Source organism: Rhinichthys klamathensis, unplaced genomic scaffold, assembly GCF_029890125.1.
Source record: "Rhinichthys klamathensis goyatoka isolate OS25496 unplaced genomic scaffold, OSU_Roscu_1.1 h1tg000176l_1, whole genome shotgun sequence".
Lineage (NCBI taxonomy): Eukaryota > Metazoa > Chordata > Actinopteri > Cypriniformes > Leuciscidae > Rhinichthys > Rhinichthys klamathensis.
This window is the reverse complement of record NW_026606705.1, coordinates 10523752-10548551: the sequence shown is the minus strand read 5'-3', so window position 1 is coordinate 10548551 and position 24800 is coordinate 10523752. Positions and strand designations below refer to the sequence as shown.

At 35.8% G+C, this 24800-nt stretch overlaps 2 protein-coding genes across 3 annotated transcripts; one reads left to right on the top strand and one right to left on the bottom strand.

The window, feature by feature from the left end:
• Positions 1 to 2502: 2502 nt before the first annotated feature.
• On the bottom strand, positions 2503 to 18652 carry LOC130092530 (sodium- and chloride-dependent GABA transporter 2-like). Of its 2 annotated transcripts, none has more exons than XM_056260422.1 (16): positions 18610 to 18652; positions 18056 to 18263; positions 17194 to 17328; positions 16803 to 16943; positions 15265 to 15373; positions 14704 to 14766; positions 13969 to 14098; positions 12946 to 13080; positions 8112 to 8215; positions 7884 to 8008; positions 7366 to 7478; positions 5923 to 6054; positions 5746 to 5848; positions 4975 to 5075; positions 4291 to 4434; positions 2503 to 2845 (listed from the first exon to the last, which is right to left on the bottom strand). In XM_056260422.1, the coding sequence occupies exons 2-16, from the start codon at positions 18252 to 18254 to the stop codon at positions 2684 to 2686; spliced, it is 1896 nt and encodes a 631-aa protein (XP_056116397.1). In that variant the 5' UTR covers positions 18255 to 18263; positions 18610 to 18652; the 3' UTR covers positions 2503 to 2683. The 2 variants fall into 2 exon arrangements, with proteins under 2 accessions (XP_056116397.1, XP_056116398.1); XM_056260423.1 differs by having other exon boundaries at positions 17194 to 17253.
• A 714-nt stretch (positions 18653 to 19366) lies between these two features.
• Positions 19367 to 23060, top strand: LOC130092356 (protein mono-ADP-ribosyltransferase PARP11-like). Its single transcript, XM_056260199.1, has 8 exons — positions 19367 to 19522; positions 20007 to 20159; positions 20266 to 20386; positions 20502 to 20577; positions 20698 to 20770; positions 21269 to 21396; positions 21629 to 21780; positions 22545 to 23060. Exons 1-8 carry the CDS (start codon positions 19472 to 19474, stop codon positions 22859 to 22861), a joined length of 1071 nt encoding a protein of 356 aa, XP_056116174.1. The 5' UTR covers positions 19367 to 19471; the 3' UTR covers positions 22862 to 23060.
• Positions 23061 to 24800: the final 1740 nt, after the last annotated feature.

Below are 24800 nucleotides of genomic sequence, written 5' to 3'. Positions count from 1 at the left end.
AATGCAGAGGTTATTGAGCTGCATGGTTCCCTGGCATGCACAGATAGCAGGACAACTTTGAGGAATTTCATCTTTTAATACTGTGACAGGGGACATGAATCTACATCACAGGACCTGCAGAGAGAAGGTAGAGCGTGCGTATTTGAGAGACAAGAGGGAGGGAATGAGAGATGCTCAGATGACAGTGTTGTGTGATTTGCCACAAACCCTGCAGCAATTTTGCACCTTCAGCAAACTGTCCCTCTTAAGAGCCTCATTGAGTGGAATTCCAATTTCTTGCTGCACTTTGTGATCAGGTCTCTTGCAGAAAATGTATGCTGTCTGGAAAGAGAATGATGCCCTCAAGTGTAGCTTAAAGAAAACGAATTTTTCACTGCAGATTGAGGTCATAGAAATTGCATTTGGCGTACAATACACGGAGATAGCAGAGGATTCGGACAAAGATCCAGAGCGATCAATGCATTTTATAGTCTTATCATTCCTGTATATTACGTGTCTTTAACTATTGTGCACACTGTAAAATGGTAAAAGACTGTAAAAATGCTACAGTAAAACACTTTATAATTCTTATTTTATAGTTTCCTTACAAAAATTGTAATAGATCTAATGGGACAGTAAAATACTGTTAAGTGTATACAATTTTTCAAAGTGAAAAACAAGTCATGTATTTGTGTGTATACAGTAATAACATTGCAAGCGTTATGGCATTATAGTACACAAAAATAATAGCCTCAAAAAATGTTATGATAAAAAATAAGAAACAAAGTGCCATTTTGGTTGCACTTTATTTTACAGTGTCATTGTCACATATGTTACATGTGTAGTTACTGTAGTAATAACTATAAATTATGCATAATTACATGCATCAAACCTAAACCAATCAAAACCCTAATCCTAACCCTATAGTAAGTACATGTAGTTCATTAATATCACTCAGCACTTAAATGTATAATTAGTGTCACGGTTAGTGTCACATGTTCCTGTTTCACCTTAAAATGAAAAGAAACCCTTTTTTTACAGTCCTAGTTATAATACTTAATAACTAGGTACTAAACCTGATCATACCCCTAAATCTTAACCCATATCAAGTAGTTATATCAACTACATTGTTATATGAAGTTACAGTATATCAACTTATATATCTTGCTTAAGTACACTTAACTTAAGTACTCTTAAGTATAAGTTAAAGCCTAAGCACACATACAGAAAAATAAAGTTCAGCAATAATTTATTTAAAAGAAAGATAGCACAATCACACCTTTTAAGCAATTTATTCAAAAAGAAAAAAAGTTTGTTGGGTTATAAAGGAAGAAACAACTGATATACTGTTCAAAATGTAGACGGTGTTTGTAAAATTTATTGGAACATTAATGGTTATATATCAGGACTAAAATATATATAGACTATTTGTAGTGCTAATAATTAACCTTTTAAGAACTTCTCACAATATCCAGAAACCATCCTAGACACTCATCCCATTGAGAGCCGCCTCCTATTGGTCCACAGAGTAAATTCCTCCATTAAGCCCCACCTTTGTGCTATGACAGGCATGATAAACCCCGAAGCCATCACATGACATTATCTGTTAATTGAATGTCCCTTCAGATTACATGGATGAGAGGCTCAAATGAGGAAAGCTAATGACCAACTGGAAGAAAAAGAGATTGAACTGCCAGTACATGAATTATGATTAACAAATATTCAAGCAATATATTGATTGTGCACCTGTATTTAAAACTGTTCTTATCACTTAGTTAGTTAGAGTTTTTGGAGGGGGTGTCCACTTATATAGTGCAATAATATAGTAGCAACAAAGAATAGATGGGAAAAAAGTCTTAAATCAAACAAATTATTTATACAGTTGAAGTAAAAACATTTTTTAAAATCATATATATACTGTAAAAAAAAAGCAATGCAACAGGATGAAATACATTTTAATTAAAGGAAACATTTCAAATGTGTCAGATATTATATAAATGGTATAGACCATTTTATATTGCTTCAGTCACCAATATAATGACAGAGACAAATGAGAAAATGCATATACAAATATAACAAGATAATGTAAACAGATAAATTAGAACAAGATAATTTAACATTTAGACTAAAATGAATTCTAGAATCTATGAACATGCAATTATATCACTTGAAATTTCATATATAAAGCTGCCAATAACTAAAAAGTTTTGTACTGCATAGAATGGTAATTTTAAAACTTATAGTAATATAGAATATAGTAATGTTGCTTCAATAGTCAAACCCCAAACGGAAATATTTCTTTTTGGCACAGTTTTTTTAGCACTTTATTTTACTCCACTCCAATCTTGAATACCTGAGGCTGAACATTATTTTTCAAAATATATATTTAATGGTTTTAAATTGCCTCGGCTGCAGTAACCCTCCAATTGAACTCATGGAAACAGTTCTAGTTCTCCTAAAAACACCATAATATATATAATAATAATTAAAAACCTAAAAAAATTAGCTAATTTTGTTCATTTGACATCCTAAGTGATATTTCATATAGAAAATCTAATACACTGCAATACAATTGTTTTGTCAGGTAATAATTTATAGTTTATATTTAAATTAACTAATTTTATTCAAGTCAAAAATATTATTTAATATGAATAATATGTTATGGCTTTTTATAATATATAAAGTCCTATCTTGTTCTGCCTTCTCAAACTTCACTGGTGTGTTCTGTGTTTGCTTTCTCTGCTCCATCTTCCTGAACGTGTCGAGATCTCTGTGCTTTAATGATTACACGGTTAAACAGTGTGAGGCGTGGACTGTTTGGTCGGAGCTGCTTCAGGTCAGTAGAGGGGGTGATGATGTCATGACCCTGAGGAGATGGAAAGGAGATTGAACATTCATTTCCTTAAAGGAAACTATTATGCCTTTTCACTTTTTCAACTTTAGCTAGTGTGTAATGTTGCTGTCTGAGCATAAAAAAAGATCTGCAAGGTCTTTAGAGCTCAAAGTCCACTCCAAAGGGAGATATTTGATTTAACAGAATCCGCTTTCCAAGAACTACAACGAACGGCTCGTTTGGATCATCCGGGCTTTATGAAGTACTCGTATGATACGCGGTATGATAACTGCGCTCGTTAAAATTACACATGACTTACTTTTAGCTTCTGACCAAGGCTGTATCTCAATACTAGTTTTACTTGATCTTAGTGCAGCGTTCGACACTATAGATCATAAAATACTCTTAGATCGACTACAAAATGACACTGGTATTCAGGGACAGGCATTAAGGTTTTAGATCGTACCTATCAGACTGTTATTTTGTCTTTTTAAAAGGGAAAAACCTAAGATAACGTCAGTAAATTATGGAGTGCCGCAAGGATCTGTGTTAGGCCCTCTGCTATTTTCAATATGCTGCCACTTGGTAATATTATAAGAAAACATGGAATTAGTTTCCACTATTATGCCGATAATACTCATATGCCGACAATACTTTATTTCATCACAACCAGTCAAGTCATCTTCATTTATATAGCGCTTTTAACAACGGAGATTGTTTCAAAGCAGCTTTACAGAGATAAACATACAATTTACGGTAACAGAGATTGTTCTGGCTTTATAGCGATTTTTGAGTAATGTTATTTCCAGCTAAAGTTAGTTGTGATTGATTCACTTCCAGCAAAATTATCATTTGTTATTACATTAGGGGCCACTAAGACGACGGCGTTCTCTCTAAACAGACTTTAAACGTGAACCTGTGACCTGATGGCGTTCACATGCGTTGTATATGCTCTAAAATGCACAACTTGGACATAGTCTCCTCTGATAACAGATCACTCTAAATTGTAATGTCGACACATGCATTTTCTGAAACGCTGCTTCGAAACGATATGTATTGTGAAAAGCGCTATACACATAAATGTAAATTGAAATGTGAATTGTATGACAACTGAACTGAGCTGGACTATGACATAACTGTTTTCTCCAGAGCGGCTGTATAGATAAATGAACTAAATTAATAACATTTTACAACAGAAATGAACCTGAACCATCACTAAGCTTACTTAAGCTGGACTACTTTAGTGAAAATTGACGCTAAAGTGGTACCCTATGCATTAAAAAGTGAAACCAAGGGGTCCTAACCAAGCATCCATATGTGACGAGCTGGGAGTGAGAATGAGTCAATATCAGTACTTAAGAATGAAGAACAGATGCTGCGACAGAAGGAATTGAATGAGAAACATGAATGAATGAATGAATGCATGCATGGCTGGATGATGAACGGATGGGTTGAATTGATTGGTGGCTCTCTCTTACCCTTCTTAAAGAGATGACCAGGAAGATTGGGATGCAGACCATAGGAATAACTGTGAGTAGAGGTGCAAACTTGTAACTCCAGTGTGGCACAAATTGATCAACTGAAGACACAGATATACCCAGCAGGCTATACAGCAGAGTAGACTGAGGGCAAAAAAGAAACGCATTCCTGTACTTTCAAATATTCAATAAAGAACTTCATTCACAATGGTTAATTACCTATGTTGTATGTGAATGTGCATAGTATAAACTGCACAACATACATACAACCTTCTGCAGATACTATATAGTTAAAGTACCTTGAAGATCTTGAAAAGCCTGAGCTCTGCAGAACCAGCCTCAAAATGACCACTGAATCATTGTATTTTTCATTTGAAAATAGCTTTGGATAAAAGTTTCTGCTAAATGAGTAAATCTAAATGCATGTAGTTATAGATTGCCACTAGTCGTTTTTATGTGTAAAAAAAAAAAAAGATACAGAGGACAGAAGACAAAAAAAAAAAAAAAAAAAATTCAAACAATGAAACGTGAAATAGTCAATGAAACGTGAAATACCAATGAAACGCTAATGAAACGTGAAATAATCAATGGTAAAATAATGAGAAAACTATGCAGATTTCGGGACAGTAAACAAAAAACGTTACCGAAGAGTGAGAGAGTGCTAGAGACAAAAAGTGAACTCACGGCACAGATGAGAGGCGTAATGAAGAGCCAGCAGTACTTCAGCACAGGGAATGGTGCGTATCCTATCATATCTTCAATGTTGTCGTAGAAACGGTTTGCACCTGCAAACCAGTCATTCGTGTGACGGTTTTTTACACCCCTTTTTGAAAAATGTATTTCTTATTGCAGTTATTACACAGTTTTAGTTGTGTGAGTGTGTGTGTGTTGTCCTTTTAAACCCAAGTTAAGGGGACAAAATGTCCATTTGGACATTTTTGGTCCCCATGAAGAAAACATTATAAAATGATACTAAGTGATGCTTTTTGAAAATGTAAAAATGTTTTCTGTGATGGGTAGGTTTAAGGGTAGGAGTAGGGTTAGGGTTAGCGGATAGAATATACAGTTTGAACCGGATAAAAATCATTATTTCTATGGAAAGTGCCTATTAAACATGGAAACCCAACATGTGTGTGTTGGTTAAAAGATATACTCACTCAACTTAAACTACTCTGTAAAATTGTTTAAGAATATGTAAATGTTCAATAAACACTAACAATTGTAACACATTATGATCAGTCATAACATGATAATTATGTATTTGCTGCAAGTTTAGAAAAGCTATTTTTGATATACACTGTAAAGGATGTAGTTTTCAAACCATTTTACTTCCATAATGTGATGTACAAAAACAAGATGTTCAATAAGAATACAAAAAAAAAAAAAGAGTATTGTACAGAGTATTGTACTCTATGTCAAATACTAGGAATTTCACAGGAAAGTAATGTCTCCTACCATAGACCCATGCGACAACAATCGTTTCAAAGCAGGCGATAAAGAGCAAGTTAATTCCACTCGGGCCGTAGGTGTCCATCACAGTGAACAAATGGATTCCTCCCTACAATATGGCACAAGTTGAGTAAAAGTTAGAGAATATCCATCCATCCATCCATCCATCTATCTACTTCATACCTTTGTGATGAATGGCAGTCCAAGTAAGAAGCAGATGACGGCGATTCCCAACACCAAAAGCTCTCGCCGCTTCCTTAGAACTCCAGGAAACAGGTCTATGAGAGCTGTGGCTAAACTCTCCACACACACAAACTTTAAAAGACATAAATATAACACTTTACACATGTGGTCAACCTTAAAGTTTTAAATATATATATTTATACACTCACCGGCCACTTTATTAGGTACCCCATGCTAGTAACGGGTTGGACCCCCTTTTGCCTTCAGAACTGCCTCAATTCTTCGTGGCATAGATTCAACAAGGTGCTGGAAGCATTCCTCAGGGAGTTTGGTCCATATTGACATGATGGCATCACACAGTTGCCGCAGATTTGTCGGCTGCACATCCATGATGCGAATCTCCCGTTCCACCACATCCCAAAGATGCTCTATTGGGTTGAGATCTGGTGACTGTGGAGGCCATTTTAGTACAGTGAACTCATTGTCATGTTCAAGAAACCAATTTGAAATGATTAGAGCTTTGTGACATGGTGGAAGTAGCCATCAGAGGATGGGTACATGGTGGCCATAAAGGGATGGACATGGTCAGAAACAATGCTCAGGTAGGCCGTGGCATTTAACGATGCCCAATTGGCACTAAGGGGCCTAAAGTGTGCCAGGAAAACATCCCCCACACCATTACACCACCACCACCAGCCTGCACAGTGGTAACAAGGCATGATGGTTCCATGTTCTCATTCTGTTTACGCCAAATTCTGACTCTAACATCTGAATGTCTCAACAGAAATCGAGACTCATCAGACCAGGCAACATTTTTCCAGTCTTCAACTGTTCAATTTTGGTGAGCTCTTGCAAATTGTAGCCTCTTTTTCCTATTTGTAGTGGAGATGAGTGGTACCCGGTGGAGTCTTCTGCTGTTGTAGCCCATCCGCCTCAAGGTTGTGCATGTTGTGGCTTCACAAATGCTTTGCTGCATACCTCGGTTGTGACGAGTGGTTATTTCAGTCACTGTTGCCCTTCTATCAGCTCGAACCAGTCTGGCCATTCTCCTCTGACCTCTGGCATCAACAAGGCATTTCCGCCCACAGAACTGCCGCTCACTGGATGTTTTTTCTTTTTCGGACCATTCTCTGTAAACCCTAGAGATGGTTGTGCGTGAAAATCACAGTAGATTAGCAGTTTCTGAAATACTCAGACCAGCCCTTCTGGCACCAACAATCATGCCACGTTCAAAGTCACTCAAATCACCTTTCTTCCCCATACTGATGCTCGGTTTGAACTGCAGGAGATTGTCTTGACCATGTCTACATGCACTGAGTTGCCGCCATGTGATTGGCTGCTTAGAAATTAAGTGTTAACGAGCAGTTGGACAGGTGTACCTAATAAAGTGGCCGGTGAGTGTATATATATATTATGTGCATAAGTGATGTTGAATAACTGTACCTGGCTGTCAAGGCCCAGCAGGAGTACCATAAGAAAGAAAAGAACAGACCAGAACTGAGGTCCGGGTAACAGAGAGAGGGCTCGAGGATATGCTATGAAAGTTAATCCAGCACCTGCAAGAAAATAATCATAATCATGTTTCATAACTTTGACTATTAACGCATGTTTTAATTAAAAAGAAAAAATCATCAAATTATATATTAAAAAAGTAAACATTTTTAATTAATTTAATTGTTTATCAGATTTTTCTTTTGAATTACATCAGTATTTTGTGTCCAAAATAACATTCAGACTATGCAAGCCACAAGTGTTGGTCTGAGATGCTCTCTTGTGGTCATCACCAACATAGCAAGAGACCATTATACACTACAGGGTCTGGCCATATATATAAGTAAGTCTTAAGTAATATGTCAATAAATATGTTAATGGATTTGAAGGATACTTAGTATGGAATGAATGTATTGAAAAGATTTCGGTGTCGTTTTTTTTTTTTTGTACTAGGGTAATGCAGTGTATACCTGATGATACTACCTCTTCCATGGGTAGATCTAGCTGATGGGCCATGAACCCCAGAATAGAAAAGACCACAAACCCAGCAAAGATGCTAGTGCCGCTATTCAGAAAACAGAGTGCTATACAGTCCCTGTGGAACATAGAATATAGACACATTTATAAAAGATGCCTGGTATATGAATCAGGGAGTGAAATGGGTGGGGTGTTGAACATTAATGCAGGAGGTTACTGACTTGTAGCAGTCGTTGTTGTATTTGTTATAACTGCCCAGTGCTGTGAGGACTCCTTGACACACGGCATATGAGAAAAACACCTGAGTGCCTGCATCACACCATACCTGCAGAAAAAGAGATGAAGAATGTAGGCCATGTAAGAGCAAATCTTGCAGTTTTAACAGTGAAAAAAAATATTTACGCACACATCAACATTTTTTAGCTTCCCTTGAAAAAATAGTACACTTTAGAATACTTTAAATGAGTACTTATTACACTTATACGTATATATTACTTACTTATAAGTAGCTAGCAGTACGTGTTAGCATGCTAATAATCTCTCTCTTACACACACACACACAATAATACAAAGAAAAAATATACCATTGCGGTAGTATTGTTAGGGTATGTTTGGGATCAGGATATTCATTTTTAATATAATTTGTATAGAATTGGGATGGGATTTTTTGTTCCTTTTTTGGCATTATGAGAATGAGAATGTGGAGGGTGGGGGGTGTGCTTGATAAATAGGCTTAATTTTATGTATGCAAAATATAATTTATTGTTTTTAATTTAGATTTTGCAGTGAAATTTAGCCCCAGGCATTTCTTTCTAAGATTCACATCCGATATTTACTGCATCAGTTTGAGCAAGGCACTATTGGGCCTCTAATCTGCTGCACATCTGGTTACTATAAGCAAGGGTTACAGGGTTGACATCCTTCAATTCAGTTTCGTAATGCAAGTGTTTATTAACTTTTCCAAGATTGTATATACACACGATACCCTATCTGCCTATATATTTATACACACTTCCTGTGTGAGCACATCGTCTCTGATGAGTCAAGGGGGAAAAAAGAAAGAAAAGAAAATCAACAGAACAAAAATAAAACAAATATGGCTAAATATTCAATAGTCATTCATTTTCACAACATTATAATGTTTTACAGCAAAGCCAGCCGATGAAGTTTCATAGGAAGACATCATCTTTATTGCCTCCTTCAAGCTTATTGTGTTCTCATTGAGGTCCCAAACAGGGGTGAGATTGTGATTTCGAAGGTAAACTGTGTTTCTGGTGTATCCTAGTCTTCTTCCAAAACAATGCTTTGAAGTGGCACTCCGTTCTAAAAACCGCCGAACTTTTTCAGTGAGTACAATTGCTAAAAATGTGTTACCTGGGTCAAACAAAAGCTGAACTAGAGAAGATACATGTTTTTTAGGTGTTGTTCTTAATTATAATAATTTGTTGTATATAATTATGCATAATTTACTTAAATTACTATGGTAAGCACATGTAACCTGTAACAAAGACACTGTCAAATAAAGTGTTCTTATTCTTACCATTGTCACAGTCATTTATTCATTGTGCTATTCTGTTTCATTTCTAGTCATGGTTTTCTTTGTCTCTGTTCTAGTTAATTATTAGTTGTCATGGTTTCTGTTTACTCTCACCTGTTCCCTGTTCTGTTAATGGTCTTCCTTTGCGTATTTAAGCCCTTAGTCTGCCTCAGTTTTATTGTTCTGCACTAACATTTATGGTTTGTGTAGTGTTGTTACCCTTTGTGTTTTATTAAAGTCTATTTTATCGTGTGTTTGTGTGTGTGTGCATTGTCCCCATAAAAACCCAACGTGTGAGTGTGTGTGTTCTAATTCTATTCCCAAAATAATATGTTATGCCTATCTGATAAAACATCAAATAGCATAAACATATATTCATATTAGACTCAAAAACGAGTATGAACTCTGCTTCTTCATTTCTGAAGTCCACCAGGCACAACTGTTGTGAGTGGCAGGAGGAATACTGAACAGAGGACACCCTAAAACAACAATTTGACTGTTACATAACCCAGAATCGAAGATTTGTTATCTGCTTCTTCCCAACCTTACTTTTCCAGGTGCCTTGTTGAATACAACAAACTCATTCTTTTACACCTCCCTACTGTAACGCACATCCAGAACAAACCCCACGGGACAATCATGGCTCCCCTCCAAAACCAAAAGCACACCTCCCATACATTCCATCGCCTTTTCGCTTCATTTTCTCAGTAAACTTTATTTTGTTTGTGGTAAAAGCGAAGAAAATCCCTCTCTAAGATAATAACCATTTATAATGAGAATGTTGTCACTTGCATTATGAAAAGAATTCCTACTGTAGAAACTTTCCAAAAACAAATGATATGTTATATCTTTATAAGAGATATGCATATGTTGGTCTCCATGCGCATCTGTTTCTAGTTCTACAGACCCAGTGATAGCAGCTATGCCTGAGGATCACAGAAACAAACCTCCCTGTCTGAAACCATTACAAAATCACAGTCAACAACTTCTTAAGACCATTAATAGGTCATTTTCATGGAATCAATTCCATGCATTCCGATCCAACCAAACCACCCTCATGAGCCAGATCTACACATTTGGACCTTTCTACACATGCTACGTCAATGAAACAGAATATATACAAGTCAACATAACAGTGTACTGTTCCATGAAAGGCACATGACAGCTTATGACAAATCCAACTATAAAATTTCACTTATGCTTTTTTGTTGGTAGGCCTATTTTAGGTGTCAGGGTTCTGTCACTTCTGTCTGTTTATTCTTGGTTTGGTGACACTGACACTCCAACCCGATCTCACGGCAATTCGTACGAATTTTACGAGGTGGCTAATTCGTAACAATTCGTACGACCTCACTCGTACGAATTAGTACGATTTTTGCTAAATCGTACATATTTTATATGAATGTTTATATTTCGTAAGAATTTGTACGAATGACCTAACCCTGACCCCGCCCCTAAACATACCCATCACGTGGGTTTAGACAAATCGTACAAATTCGTACGAATTAGCCACCTTTTAATCACTCGTACAAATTCGTACGAATTGGTCGTGATATAGCGTTGGACACTCCTATTGTCTTGTCATGGTGAGCTTGAGGTTCTGAGTTCGGATTACGGCACTTCTGTCTAATTTGGTTTTGGTTCTGTGTCCGGGGTTCGGACATTGTGTTTGTCTTCAGTTGTGAGCACATGGTGTGAGCATTCGCTTATTCTCCATGCGCTCTGGTCTCATTGCGTGCAAGTTCATCTTTAAATGTACCACTAAAGTCCTGTCTTGCACTGCCTGATCCTGTTTGCCTTGCCCAGTCCTGCCTTGGGTTAGGGTTAGGATAGGGTTAGGGTAGTATTTTTTATTATTATTATTATTATTATTATTGTTAATGAAAAAAGCCCATTATAATCTTTCATGTGAAAGTGATGTGAACTTTCCTTTTTGTCAATTACATTTTTCAACCCCTTCTCCCATCCATAGTTCCACAGCTTGTTCTTCTTATACATCCAGTTTCATTCTTAAATCAACACACTGCAGAAGTAAATCTGCATTGTAAGTAGGGCTTGCATAGACTAGTCGAGTAGTCGAGAGGTCGACTACTTCAACCACTAGTCGGCGCTGTCGAAAACAATCGACTACTCGAGAGTGCATTAACCATAAATGAATTCAAAATGGCGAACGTCACCAACAGACACCACACATCAGATGTGTGGAAGTATTTCATCAAGGATGACAAAAATATCGTAATTTGCCAACTCCGTAAGACTACTTTAAAATACAACAGCAGTGTGACAGCTATGCACAACCATCTACGATTGAAACGTCCAACAACAAAGGCAAATGTTAGTGAGACGCACACCACGAAGCAAACGAGCATTGGTGAATTCTGTAAATGCCAGATTACAGAGAGGAGAAGACAGGTAATAACAGATTTACTTGTGGATTTTATAGTAAAGGATATAAGACCACTCTCTGCAGTTTCAGGACTTCAACTTTTTTGAACCCAGTTACACCGTTCTGGAAAATAATTGGCCACAAATACGACTCTCTAAAAGCGGACATTGCGTCTGAAATGAAAGGCAAGAACGGTTATTTATTTGGCTTTACTCTGTCACATGAAAATTACAATATGTAATGTCTTAATAATAATGTTTTGAGAGTCTACTTAAGTAATTGTTGCATTAGGCTATGAATTAATAAACATTTATTGATAACTAATTTCCTATCTTTTCATTTAGAGTAGCATGAACCACGAGTAGTCGAGTAACTTGAGTATTGTTTTGGTAAGAAATCGACTAGCAGAAATTAGTAGTCGTGCAACCCCTAGTCGTAAGTGACAATTTAAGTTGACTTGAAAGAATTATTCTTTGAATCATTGGATAGGTCTACCTAATTTTCATTCTATAAGGACCCCTGACAGTGTAAAATCATTTAGCAGAAATGCTGCCACAGCCAAATTTTTCCAATGAGCATCGTAATTGCGTGTAGCAGAAGAGAAGGCAAGTTTTGGGACATACTACACGTCATAAAATTGCGTCCATCCAGGCTCTGTCAACTTGTCACAATTAAAATCCTCATACAGACTCCTCATTTCATTTACACTACCTAACAATTTCTCCCAACCAAATATGAAAATGTGGGTCTTTCATGCAGGGAATTGTTCCTGTTTATTTTGCATAATGATTGCACAACTTCAGTGCTGAAGTTGAGACCAGCCAAGACCGTGACCAGAAGAGGGTCTGAATAATTCAGAGAGTGTAAATATGCTTTCATGTGGTAGGGAATGAGACCTGATTTCACGCAGATGTTACATGACCGTGTGGTCCCATCCAGAGACACAATAGCACAGAGCAGTTCCCTGCAGGAACATTGATTTTGAGGGCCAGAGTTGCCCAGTCCTGCATTAGAGTATCTTTGGGATACTCATTTCAACATACCATGATTTGTGACATACTAATTCTAATCTCAGACACTATTTAGGGTGGATAGCATGCGGATTGGGATGCAGGAATTGTGTTCCACTTACATCAGGACTGGAGAGTTTACTGATGTCAGGATACAGGTAATATGAAATCCCAGTTGCAGCCCCTGGCAGAGTCACTCCTCTGATGCAAAGGATGAACAGCATTAAGTAGGGGAACGTAGCAGTGAAGTACACAACCTGTGAAACATTGACGTACATATCACAATAATTAAGAGACTTTAATATAATACTCAAGTCCCATTTTATGAACTTCTAGTGATCTTTCTGCAGTGTTAACACCGTGTCTACACTTGGCGCGACCGCTGTTGCGTTATGTCGCACCGCAACAGATTGAGGCTGCATTTGTGGGTGGTTGTCATTACTTTGCCATTTCTAAGGTATATTGAGTGGTTTTAGCATTCCTGATAAGCAGACCGACATTGCAGAGGCATGTTTTATTTGGAAAATGAAATTTTCAGAGCATTTGCTCATCTCTAAAACCTTTCCTCTCGGATGTTATTTGTAATTTATAAAAATGTATTTTTTTATCAGATGTTTGTCCACAACAGAGGCTTTCCAGATGAAACGCACTCTTTAACAGACATCTTGTAATGTCACATACCGTACATGTGCTATCTAGAATGTTGCTATAGTATGTGCTCGCTAAGATATTTGGTGGTTGCTAGTTGTTTGCTAAGGTGTTTTGTTTTAGCATGCTGCGATACTGCAGGTTGTTCTGAGAAGTTTCTATGGTATTTCTATGCGGTTGTTGAGGTGTTCTGGGCTGTTTTTAGTTTGATAGTACATTGTTGGGTGGTTTGAGTGTTACTATGCTGTTGCTAAAATGTTTTGAATGACTGTTAGCATGCTACAGTACTAGTTGGTTGTACGTGTGTTCATTGCTAGTGTGTTATGAATGGTTTCTCAAAAGAGTCCATAGATTTTGGTCCCTAGATAAGCCTCAGCTCCTTCTGTAAGTCTATGGGTTTTCATAGCTAGTTTTTGTTTATGAGTACAAAATGTGACATTGTTTTCTCTTGGTTATTTCATTAGCAAACAGTTGTACACGCATGAGCATCAGCTGACCTTGCCTGTGGTCTTCACTCCTTTAAAGATGCAGAAATAACAGATGACCCAAGCCAACAGAAGACACATAGAAAGATCAGCATTTACACTCCCCAGACCACCGCTGTTTGTCTCCCGCAACATACGACGGCTGAGGGTACACATACACACACACACATTATGAACAACACATTTTCTTTTTACTTCCACGCATGTCAAAACTCAACGTTTTAGATTTATATGCTAGATACAGATTTATTTTTTCTGTGATTTAGTTTTGTGGGGGTTAGTTTAGGAAACTGCACAAACTATAAACATGTTGTTTTCATCAAGTTCTCTGGCTCAGTTCTTAATATCCCATGTCTGCATGATGAAACTTGGTCTTTGTCTCACAGATGTTGGATGTTTTTCATGTTGTCCCACCCTTTATAAGGGCAGGGGTTATCTCACATAGTCCAGGACATGGGAGAAGACTAACACTAAATTATGTGAATTTTCTGACATTACCAAACAGTTTCTAAAGTAGCTGACTTGCACTAAAGCAAGTTCAACATAGTTAAAATGGAAAATGTGCAGTTTCCTCCTTATATAGATACTATATCATTACAATAAATATGTAGTATACTATTATGTACTATAAATGTAGGATATTAATTAATTTTTACATGCATAAATCCAGAAGATAGATTTAGGTTGCTGAGAACCAAAGAAATTTGTGTACAGTATTTGATATGTTTAGGAAATGATGTATCTTACAACCAGTACTCTTGTTCGGAGGAGGTCACTGAAAAAGCAGGCCATTCTGATTCATTTTGGAAACTGATGAAAGAAAGACAAAAAGAGAGTGAGTTCACCAAAGCCTTTCAATGGCATTCTTTTCATTTTCCTGTAAGTCCAAACAAAGAATAAATCATTCTTTCTAAATGCATTACAAAAGGGACTTGGTTAAGGGAACTTTTCTTACAAGTGTGTTTGTAATCATCTAAAGCCTGAACTCAAAGAACATCTTCCATGACCATGTAAACATCTGGGAGAACAACCGACAATGCACGTGTTTTTATCAACCCCATCTCACGGCAATTCGTACGTATTTTAGGAGGTGGATAATTCGTACGAATTCATACGACCTCACTCGTACGATTTTTTCTAAATCGTACATATTTTACAAGTTGCCGAATTAGTATGAATTCGTACGATTGACCTACCCTTGACCCTGCCCCTAAACCTACCCATCACTGGGGTTTAGACAAATCGTACGAGTGAGGTCGTGAGATAGTGTTGGTTTTTACTTTGTACTCTGTTGTTAAGTGAGGTTACCTCATGCTGTTGTTGTCACCAAATCTATACGTCTCATTGTACAGGAAAGACCAGTCAGCATCAGGTCTGTGCACACCTGTGTATGCAGCACTTATATTTTGGCAGTACACTGTTGATAAAATGGGAGATCAAAGTGAACTCAAAAGTAATTTCGGGATGAAAATCAGTTTTACGTAATTGTGACTATTTCGTGAAAATTTCATCTTTGGTTCATGTAATTGTGACTGTCTCAGAATTGAAACTTTATTTCTCGTGACTGCGACTTTACTTGCAATTGCGACTTTTTCTTGTAATTGTAACTATATGTCTTGTATTATTGTCTATATGTGTTATATGTCTAATATATATATATATATATATATATATATATATATATATATGTCTTATTCAACTTCTTACAAATTGTGACTTTCTCATTGAGACTATTTTTTGTAATTACAACTTTTTATCTCACAATTACAACTTTATTTTACGTAATTGACTATTTCGCATGATTGTGATTTTATTTATTGTAACTATGACTTTGTTTCTCGTAATTGTGACTATTTTTTTGTAATGTGATATCACATATCACAACTGCAACTCTAGAACAATGACTTCATATTTCACAATTGCGATTTTTTTTCCTTTTTCTTCTTTTTTCTCATGATTGCAACCTTAATTCTTGTAATTGTAACTTTATTTATTGTAACTGCGACTTTATATCTCAAAGGCAAATGTATTTCTCATAATAGCAACTTATTGTAAAACTTATGATTTTATTTCTTGTAATTGTGACTATATGTCTTACACTTTGCTTCTCGAAATTGTGACTATTTCTAATGTGACTATTTCTCATTGAGACCATTTTTTTGTAATTGCAATTTTTTTTAGCTCACAATTACAACTTTATTTAAAGTAATTGACTTTCTCATGGTTGTGATTTTATTTATCGTAACTATGACTTTGTTTTTCGTAATTGCAACATTATTTCTCATAATTGTGACTTTGTTTCTTGTAATTGAAACTTTATATCTTACAACGTGACTTCATATCTCACAATTGCAACTTTTTCTTGCAATGTGACTTTATATCTTACAATTTCTCATAATTGCACATTTATTTTACATAATTGCATCTTTATACCTTCAACACTTTTCCTCTTGCAATCATTTTTTTTTTTTTTTTTTTTTTGAACACTCACAATGAACTATTTCATTTTTTACGCCGATGCATTTCACAAACATTTCTTTCATAGATTATTTAGAAAAGTGCTAATTTTCCTCAACAAACTGCACAATGAGAAGTCTCATTCATGTCAGCACAAACAGTGTGGAATGAACTACAAATCAAAAGTTGTGAAATTCTGCAGTATGATCAATAGCACTGATGCTTGACTAAACAAAAAGCATTTGTTGATATTCCTGTATTGAGAGCTGCAATATTTGTGCCATTGGGTTAGGGTTATTCAGTTTAGGTTATTTTGGGTTAGGGCTTGACAGTTATTCAGTGTCTTAAGCCCATATGAATAAAGTTTATAAATGCATTACATAACACACCTGTGTTCCAATAGTTGTCACAGGAAGTCCAAGGTAGAGTACTCCAGAAACAGTTGAATAGATAAAACAAAGCCCAGGCCAGGATCACAATGTAATATATATTTAGATAAATCACTATAACTTGGGACGCAACACCTACGCCTGTGAATGAAAAGTAGTTTGTGTGAGAAAATGTGCAAAATAATAATCACTCATCACCATAAATTACAACAATTAAAACCATGGGGCCCTATTTTAACGATCTAAGCACATGGTCTAAAGCGCATGAAAATGATAACTGCGTTGGGCTGAAACTAGCAAAAAACACTTGCGCGATGCAAGCTTTGCGCCGGGTGTATGATAAGGCCCATGGACTTAATTGTGTAGATCCGTTTATGAAATCATAAGTCACCTTCAAACATGGGGCAGATTTTTCTCCAAGCAGTGATGCCCCCTTCACTGGTGTATTGACCTAACGCCGTCTCAAGGAAGAATATTGGGATTCCACAAAAGAAGAGAAAGATGAAATAAGGAATGAAGAAAACACCTGGAGAGACCAAAAATGTGTTAGTTATTTACCTTAAAGGCTCAAAAGTCTTGTTGCTGTTATATTTAAGGGTTGTAACAGAACATCAAATAAATCATGTTCACCATACTGTAGCTTCTCTGGATCACATGTGAATAAGGACCTTAAGGGTAGATGGTAAAAAAAACATTTATTCTAAAGGATGTTTTTTTTTTTTTACAAATTATTATTTTTATTAATAATAATAATAATAATAATAAGACATTATTTTATGTTTTTGTTTATTTGTATGAATTAGTTGAGAGAAGCCAGAGTATGCAGATCTGCAATCTAGGCGGCTAAAATATAAGTATGAAAATTCAAATTAATAATAACAATATTCGTAGCACTTTTTAATTTATAGAGTTAGGCATTTGAATAAAATACAATGGTAATAGTGATGTTTTGTTTGCAAGCACCAATAAAAGCAAAAAGAGGGAAGAAAAAAAGTTGGATCAGCATGTGCTCGGGGAAACAGTCCATGATGTGTAGCAGAAATTAGTTCTGAGCATTTTCTGAAGAACACAGAGCTCTATTGATTATGTTATAGCATGGGCTTCTGCTGGAATTTAAGGTCAAATCCATCTCATGGTGCAGGGGATCAAAACACTGCAGGCTTAATGCCTCTTTTTTATTTCTTTATTTCTATCATACACTTCTTTAACATCCCTAATTTCCAACCTTCTCTCTCTCACAAACGTTCTCTTACCGCCTCCGTTTTTGTAGCACAGGTAAGGGAAGCGCACCACGTTCCCCAGGCCGATAATCTCTCCAGCCATGGACAGCAGGAACTCAGTCTTGTTGGCCCATTTCTCCCTGGCCTGGGGTCTGCTTTCTGCACTCCCTTTCTGAGCCTCGGGCTCCATAGCTTCCCCATCAGCAATGCCTCCGTCTCTAGTCTCCTCCATGGACCTTTTCTATATTTATCTCTCTGTGAGCATTCAGTTTAGTGCAAGTTATTAAAAGTCCATCAGCATGCAGAAAAGTGAGTTTTTGGAAAGAATTATGTTTTTGCTTTTAACTAATGAATCATAGATGCTTCAATTCAGTCATGGAACTCACATTTACAACTTAATATTTTTTATTTTGTACAGTAGGCTACCTACAGATCGTTTGTCAGGAAGTGGACAAACAGTGAAGGAATGTTTATGGAATTATTAAATAAATCTCACTCTACAAAGAGAAATGATACATAGCAGAAACAGTTTTAAATGGATCATAATTAAAAATCCGAATTTTTAAAAAAAAAGTCCTTGGACTTACCAAAGTTTGTGAACAGCTCCCTATCAGACATGCACACAGAACGGCTGTGCAGAGTGCAGTGTTCTTGAGTTCTGCACGCGATGAGGAGTGGGAGAGGGCGGGACGTACAGCCATGTGAAAACACACTTCTTGCCAAAGTATATGGGCTATCTATAGCACAGATAGATCAATAAACGGACGGATGGATAGATGGATGGATGTTCATCTATCATTAAATCTGTTCCAGTGTATTCTCATTCGTCGTGCGATTCCATTGCAGCCAACATAGACTATTATCACAGCAATTCGTACCCCCTGACCCCGCCGCTAATCACCAGCTGAATGCGCAATTAATTATGGTAATGACGTTTTGTCAAAATATAGAAGTTAAAATGAATTAATGTTTTATTACTGCTGCTTGTTGGCAAACAAAAAGGTCACGATTAGGACAAATGAAATGTGTTGCAAATAAATAAAAATTACGATATTTGATTTCGGTGTATTTTTTTTTTATAATGGAGTAAAAAATAACATTGAAGGATGTGGTGGGTTTGAAAATAATGTTTGAACTGCCGAGGACGTTTTGAGTTCTGAAACTTTTTAGTAAGGCCTTGCTGTGACACGTAAATGCAAAAGAAATGAATCCATAACGGTTTTATTATTATAATTACTTTTATTGCATTTTCTAATTCATGTATCTCCTTCGGTTTTATTTTTTAATTATTTATTTTAGGTTGGGTATTATTATTCAATAATGTTAGTAGTTGAAGGACGCATGACGTCACAGCTGCGAATGCGGAAGTGGAGCGCACAACAACAAGAGATTGAGGAAAACGAAACAGAACCAGTAATCAGACAAAAAAACAATGTTGCACGAATTTAGATGAAATCGACATTGTTCAAAACAACAAGAGGAACGAGGCTTTTTCGAAAGGTATTCACAATACATTCATACTATTAAATGCAAGAAGTATCTATATGTTATCATTGCAGCATGTTTTAGTAAACAAATATCCCTTATTAATGAGATCGCGACCGGTAAAATCAAATTAGATGAATTACATGAGTACATTTTGTAAATAAACGTTTATGTAGGCTGGAGAAAGCCTAGTCTGAAAGATTTAAATAGTTCAAAACGAAAGATTTATGAATGGATGAGTATATGGATGGTCTGGACCGACGCTAAATTGTGTGACATTTACATCACTGACACCAAGTCAACATAATTAGAAAGTATAACTATAGTTGATCATTCCAGCATGTTTTAGTTACAAAATATATAGTTTGAATGAGATCCCGTCCTGTGAAATCAAACAGATTGAATAATTGTTTCAGATGAATAATTGCTTATTAATGAAGCATGTTGTCATACACTTGAAAGTTTACCAAATGGTCATATTTGTGTATTTGCTTTACAGATGCACTGTGTGGCTACTGAAAAACATCTGGAGAGCTCAGGGGTCCTCCAGAAGCCTCCTGATGAGGAATCATGTGAGGAGGAAATGGACACATCAGAGACAAAGTGGCACTGGTTTTACCTTGCAGAGTGTGGCGTCTGGCACATGTTTGAAGTATGTACTGCGCTTTATAAAACTGCAGTCTGATAGATTCGACTAATATGAATGGCAAAGTTGCCTTTTTGCTGATCACATCATGCTGTTTTCCTTTTCACTACAGGAAGTTCCGAGCACAGGGTGTTCTGTCACCAATGAGCAAATTGAACAATACTACTGCAAGAATCTGCATGCTTCAATGGACTTCTATACTGCTAAATATACCTATAAATTAGACTTTTCTGGTCAGTTACCAAGCAAAGCATAGATTTGTGTTTTCAAGATTTGTGGTAATAAATGACATGAGGGCTGTGATATGCATCTTTACTGTCATTTTCTCAACTCTTATCATGTCACTAGCTATGAAACAAGTCAATGTGACTACTGGAAAAGAAAGGCCAATCAAAAGGGCATTGCATTCAGCTACTGACTTTAGGTAAGCTCATTTATACAGATTTGATTATTATAACATTTATATTGTAATGTTTTATATTATACATTTGTATTATTTATTACATTCAATTAAAAAAAAGTATTTTTTAATTTTGTTTCACAGATTTATCTGCGATAACCCAGCTCTTCCTGTACCCAGTCACTGGGAAAGAGTTAATACAGAGGAACCCTATCAGGTAAAAAAAAAAAAAGATAATGTTAAATTAATGACACAGAATGAATTTTAACTGCACTACACTTTATTACAGTGGTTTGCATCTTACCTAGAGGATAATCTTTTTTTGTTAATTAGATTGTGGTGTGCCTCAGGGATCAATTTTGGGACCTTTATTGTTTTCCCTTTATATGCTTCCTTTGGCCTACATTTTTCAGAAATACAACATTCCTTATCACTGTTATAATGACAATTCTCAGTTTTACCTTCCAGTAAGCCTTGACACCGCTGTTTCTTTTGATGTTTTATGGAAATGCATAAAATACATTGGATGGATGGAGGAATGCTAGAATAGGGGAAATTCTAGCATCCCTCCACTGGCTTCCCATTAAATTCAGGGTTGATTTAAAAAATTCTCATGTTTGTATATGAGGCGTTGTCTGGCTATGCACCAACATATATAATTATGTGCTTTATGAATAAATGTTGTTGTTGTTTGACTGTGACTGTTTCTCTCCAGCTTATTGCTCTATGCAGAGATACGTTTGAGTACAAAGAAGTGGCCCGTTTATATGAGAGAACCATGAGCCAGTCCATCAGATCCATTCAGAGAATACAGAACCTGGATTTGTGGGAGTTTTTCTGCAGGTTGACTCATTTTCCAATATTTAAAACAAACCTGAAAAGGTTTATATTGCAATAATGAATCACTGTCTGCATATCACACTTATTACAAGGTTTCTAAGCAAATAAAGTGTTATTCATTTTCAATTTAAATGTTTTTGACCATTTCATTTATGATAGAATCAAACTTGAATTTAAATATTTAACACATATATATTTTAAAATATATTATAAAAAAAATGCAAATATATTACAGGAAAAAGGCCCAGCTGAGAAAGATAAAACATGCAGTAAATGTTGAAGAAAAGATGCTATTTCACGGAACTGGCCACAGTAACATACAGGCCATATGTACATACAACTTTGATTGGCGTCTCACAGGAAGTCATGGTGACGTCTATGGCAAAGGTACAGTCCATGAGTCTTTTTGCATTAAAGGGATGATTCACAAAAGACGACAACTGTGTCATCATGTATCCTCATGTCAGTCCAAACCTGTATGACTTATATCTTTCATTGAACACAAAAAGTGACGCTTTGAAGAATGTTCACGCTGCTCTTTTATACACAGTGACAGAGTGGATGTGGATAGGGCTGTCAAGCTCTAAAAAGCATGAAAAAAAAAAAGTAATTCATACATCCAGTGTCCTGAAATTATAACTGTGTTAACTTTTTCACTGAAAATCTGCCATGGTCACCGTCCATTATCATTCTGTGGAAAAGAACAGCTTAAACATATGTGTATAAATAATTAAAAATGTATTTTATTTCCACATTTAAAAAAAAAATACAGATTTCGAAAGACATGATGTAATGTAAATAATGACTTTTTATAAAAATGTACATATTTAGACTACATTTTTAAATATGTTGTATATGGAAGCCCATTTCTTCCACATATGAAAAAAACATGCTTTTAAGTCAAAATAATGAGATGAGCTGTAATCATGACATACACGTTTAAAAATTGACATAAGTCATAATGTCAAAAAAGTCGCTCTTTATCGCTATTCACATTTTTGTCTTAATTATGAGATAAAAAGTCGCTATTATGTCATAAGTCAATTGACTCGTCTTAAAGGGACTTTGGTTAATTGTAAACATTTTACTACTGTTTAAATGTCATTATAGAAACATTTTACACTGTATACATACATTTTTTGTCTTCACAGGAAGCTATTTTGCACGCGACGCAAGATATTCCAGCAAGTTTTGCCATTCGACTAGCAAGCATAATTTTATCCTACAGAGACATGGTATGGCACCCGCTATTTTCCAGAGTGACCCGCCTTACAAGTGCATGTTCCTGGCCCGGGTTCTAGTTGGGGAATACACACTGGGTCACCCCCAGTACTGCAGACCTCCTTCTAAAGACACGAGCATTGCCAACTTTTTCGACAGCTGTGTGGATGACATGATAAACCCTAAGATCTTCGTTATATTCGACAGCAACCAGATCTATCCGGAATACCTAATTGAATTCTACTGATGTCAAAGACCAAAAGAAAGTCAGCATAAACTTTGTTAACGGAACTTACCGTACTGTGGAGTTGTGGGAGTTTTAGAGCAGAGTGCTGTAACAGTGCTGAGGACGGTTACTGCAAAAGTGCCTTTGGTGAAAAACTATGAAATATATAACAATGTACTGTGACTAGGGGGATGAGAATATATATATATATATATATATATATATATATATATATATATATATATATATATATATATATATATATATATATATATATATACATGAGTAATATATTTATTGTTTAAATGGATTATATCAACTTGATGTTTTTCATAACATTTATTTAAATGTTGAACTGGGAACCAGTTTTACTCTTAATTCTTTCTTTTTTTCATTTAAAAACGGCCATAACTTGTATTATTTACTTGTAATATCCAGAAATCCTGCCTTGTGGGAAAAAAAAAATGATAAAGACTGAGTTCTCAGTTTATGTTTTTCAAATTTGCACATGTAACATTATTAGTCTTATTATTCCATAATCTACCTCTCCATAATTCTACCTCTTGTCGTGTATTTTCAAAAAATCTCTGTTGTTAAACATTAATTTTATGGAAATCTGATGACATCCTAGTCACGATGAAACTAAGTTAGTGACAGATCTTTCCTTCCGAATTGTGACTTACAGCCTATCCGAATGAAACAAATTATTGAAAGAGAAAGTAAATTGTAGTGTGGGAACTTGATTGGGAGGAGGCAGATCTCTTTCAGTCGATTGGATGATTGAAGAAGTCAACAAAGAAAAGTCTCTAATTTCATGGAACATCAAGTTGACATTTTGAATAAAACTTACAATGTCACAAAAAAAGAAAGAAAATGAAACATGCATGGATGAATCACAATAAGATTAATGCATTTATCAAATAGATTGTCAATTTTTGATTTGTTACTATACATCCCCTGCCTTATAAAATAAAGGAAAATATATATATATATAAACATTTATTTGGTAATATATTACTGAGGTCTAATGCCTCAGTATTGTTCTGCTGGGTGGTTTCTTCCCAAACTAATCAAGCATTTTCAATGTATGAATGATTGCGTTATATCACTTGAATTCCATACAGCCTGATCACACTGAAATCACGTTACAAAGAATCTGATACCTATCAGATTTATCTCCATATACAGTACGATTCGAATTCAAAATGTTATGTTCAAAGTGATCACTCTGATATCCTATCTGTCACATATGAGGAAGAAAAATCGATCCGGGGCACACTAAGCTTTTTTGCCTCTATACTATACAGTATGTCAAGAATGTCTGAATCTCAAATCAAAATAGCATCTCAAAGGTGCCTGGATCACATTCTCTGTGCATGTTGGTTGGGATAATCCTAATGGAATACCGGCTTTTGATAGTACTTTCAACAATGCAGTACATAGTTGTGACACATAAAAGTACGCCAGTTGGAAAAGCAGCCATGATCAGATGAATGAAAAGCAGACAATATACAATGCAACAAAACAAAATGAAACATGATGATTTTCATGGAAATTCCAAGAACACAGCTAGGAGAATTGGATTGGTGGAGGAGAAGCTATTTTAGAGATGTATGATCAAACCTGAGCGGTCTTTATGGTTTAGTAGAACATATTGAGCATAGTGTGTGTTAAGGACATGGTTGGAATTCCTTATTCATACTTTTTACCAAATAGTTACCTATACAGAGTTACACTTTTATTCCTCCTCTCAATGAGAGATTAATTAGTAAATAATCATTGATCATATTTTAGTTTTATAAACAGCTGTCTACTTGCAAAATACTGCATGCCTATATATATGTAACCCAGACAGCAACATAGTACCAGATGTGGGCCAGATCTGGGCCTACACTATGTTTCTGTCTGGGAAATGAAATTGAAATAACTTATTCCTGTATTTTTTTCTTTTTTAAAATAA

What these genes read in the sequence shown, in the direction of transcription:
- LOC130092356 (XM_056260199.1), top strand. Translation starts at nt 19,472, where the DNA reads ATGAAATCGACATTGTTCAAAACAACAAGAGGAACGAGGCTTTTTCGA. An exon ending in CTATAAATTAGACTTTTCTG is followed by an intron (nt 20,387 to 20,501) that starts GTCAGTTACCAA and finishes TCATGTCACTAG; the next exon opens with CTATGAAACAAGTCAATGTG. An exon ending in TGGTGACGTCTATGGCAAAG is followed by an intron (nt 21,781 to 22,544) that starts GTACAGTCCATG and finishes TTGTCTTCACAG; the next exon opens with GAAGCTATTTTGCACGCGAC.
- LOC130092530 (XM_056260422.1), bottom strand. Translation starts at nt 18,254, where the DNA reads ATGGAGGAGACTAGAGACGGAGGCATTGCTGATGGGGAAGCTATGGAG. An exon ending in GTGCTACAAAAACGGAGGCG is followed by an intron (nt 17,329 to 18,055) that starts GTAAGAGAACGT and finishes TGGTCTCTCCAG; the next exon opens with GTGTTTTCTTCATTCCTTAT. An exon ending in TGTTGTCGCATGGGTCTATG is followed by an intron (nt 5,076 to 5,745) that starts GTAGGAGACATT and finishes ACTGGTTTGCAG; the next exon opens with GTGCAAACCGTTTCTACGAC.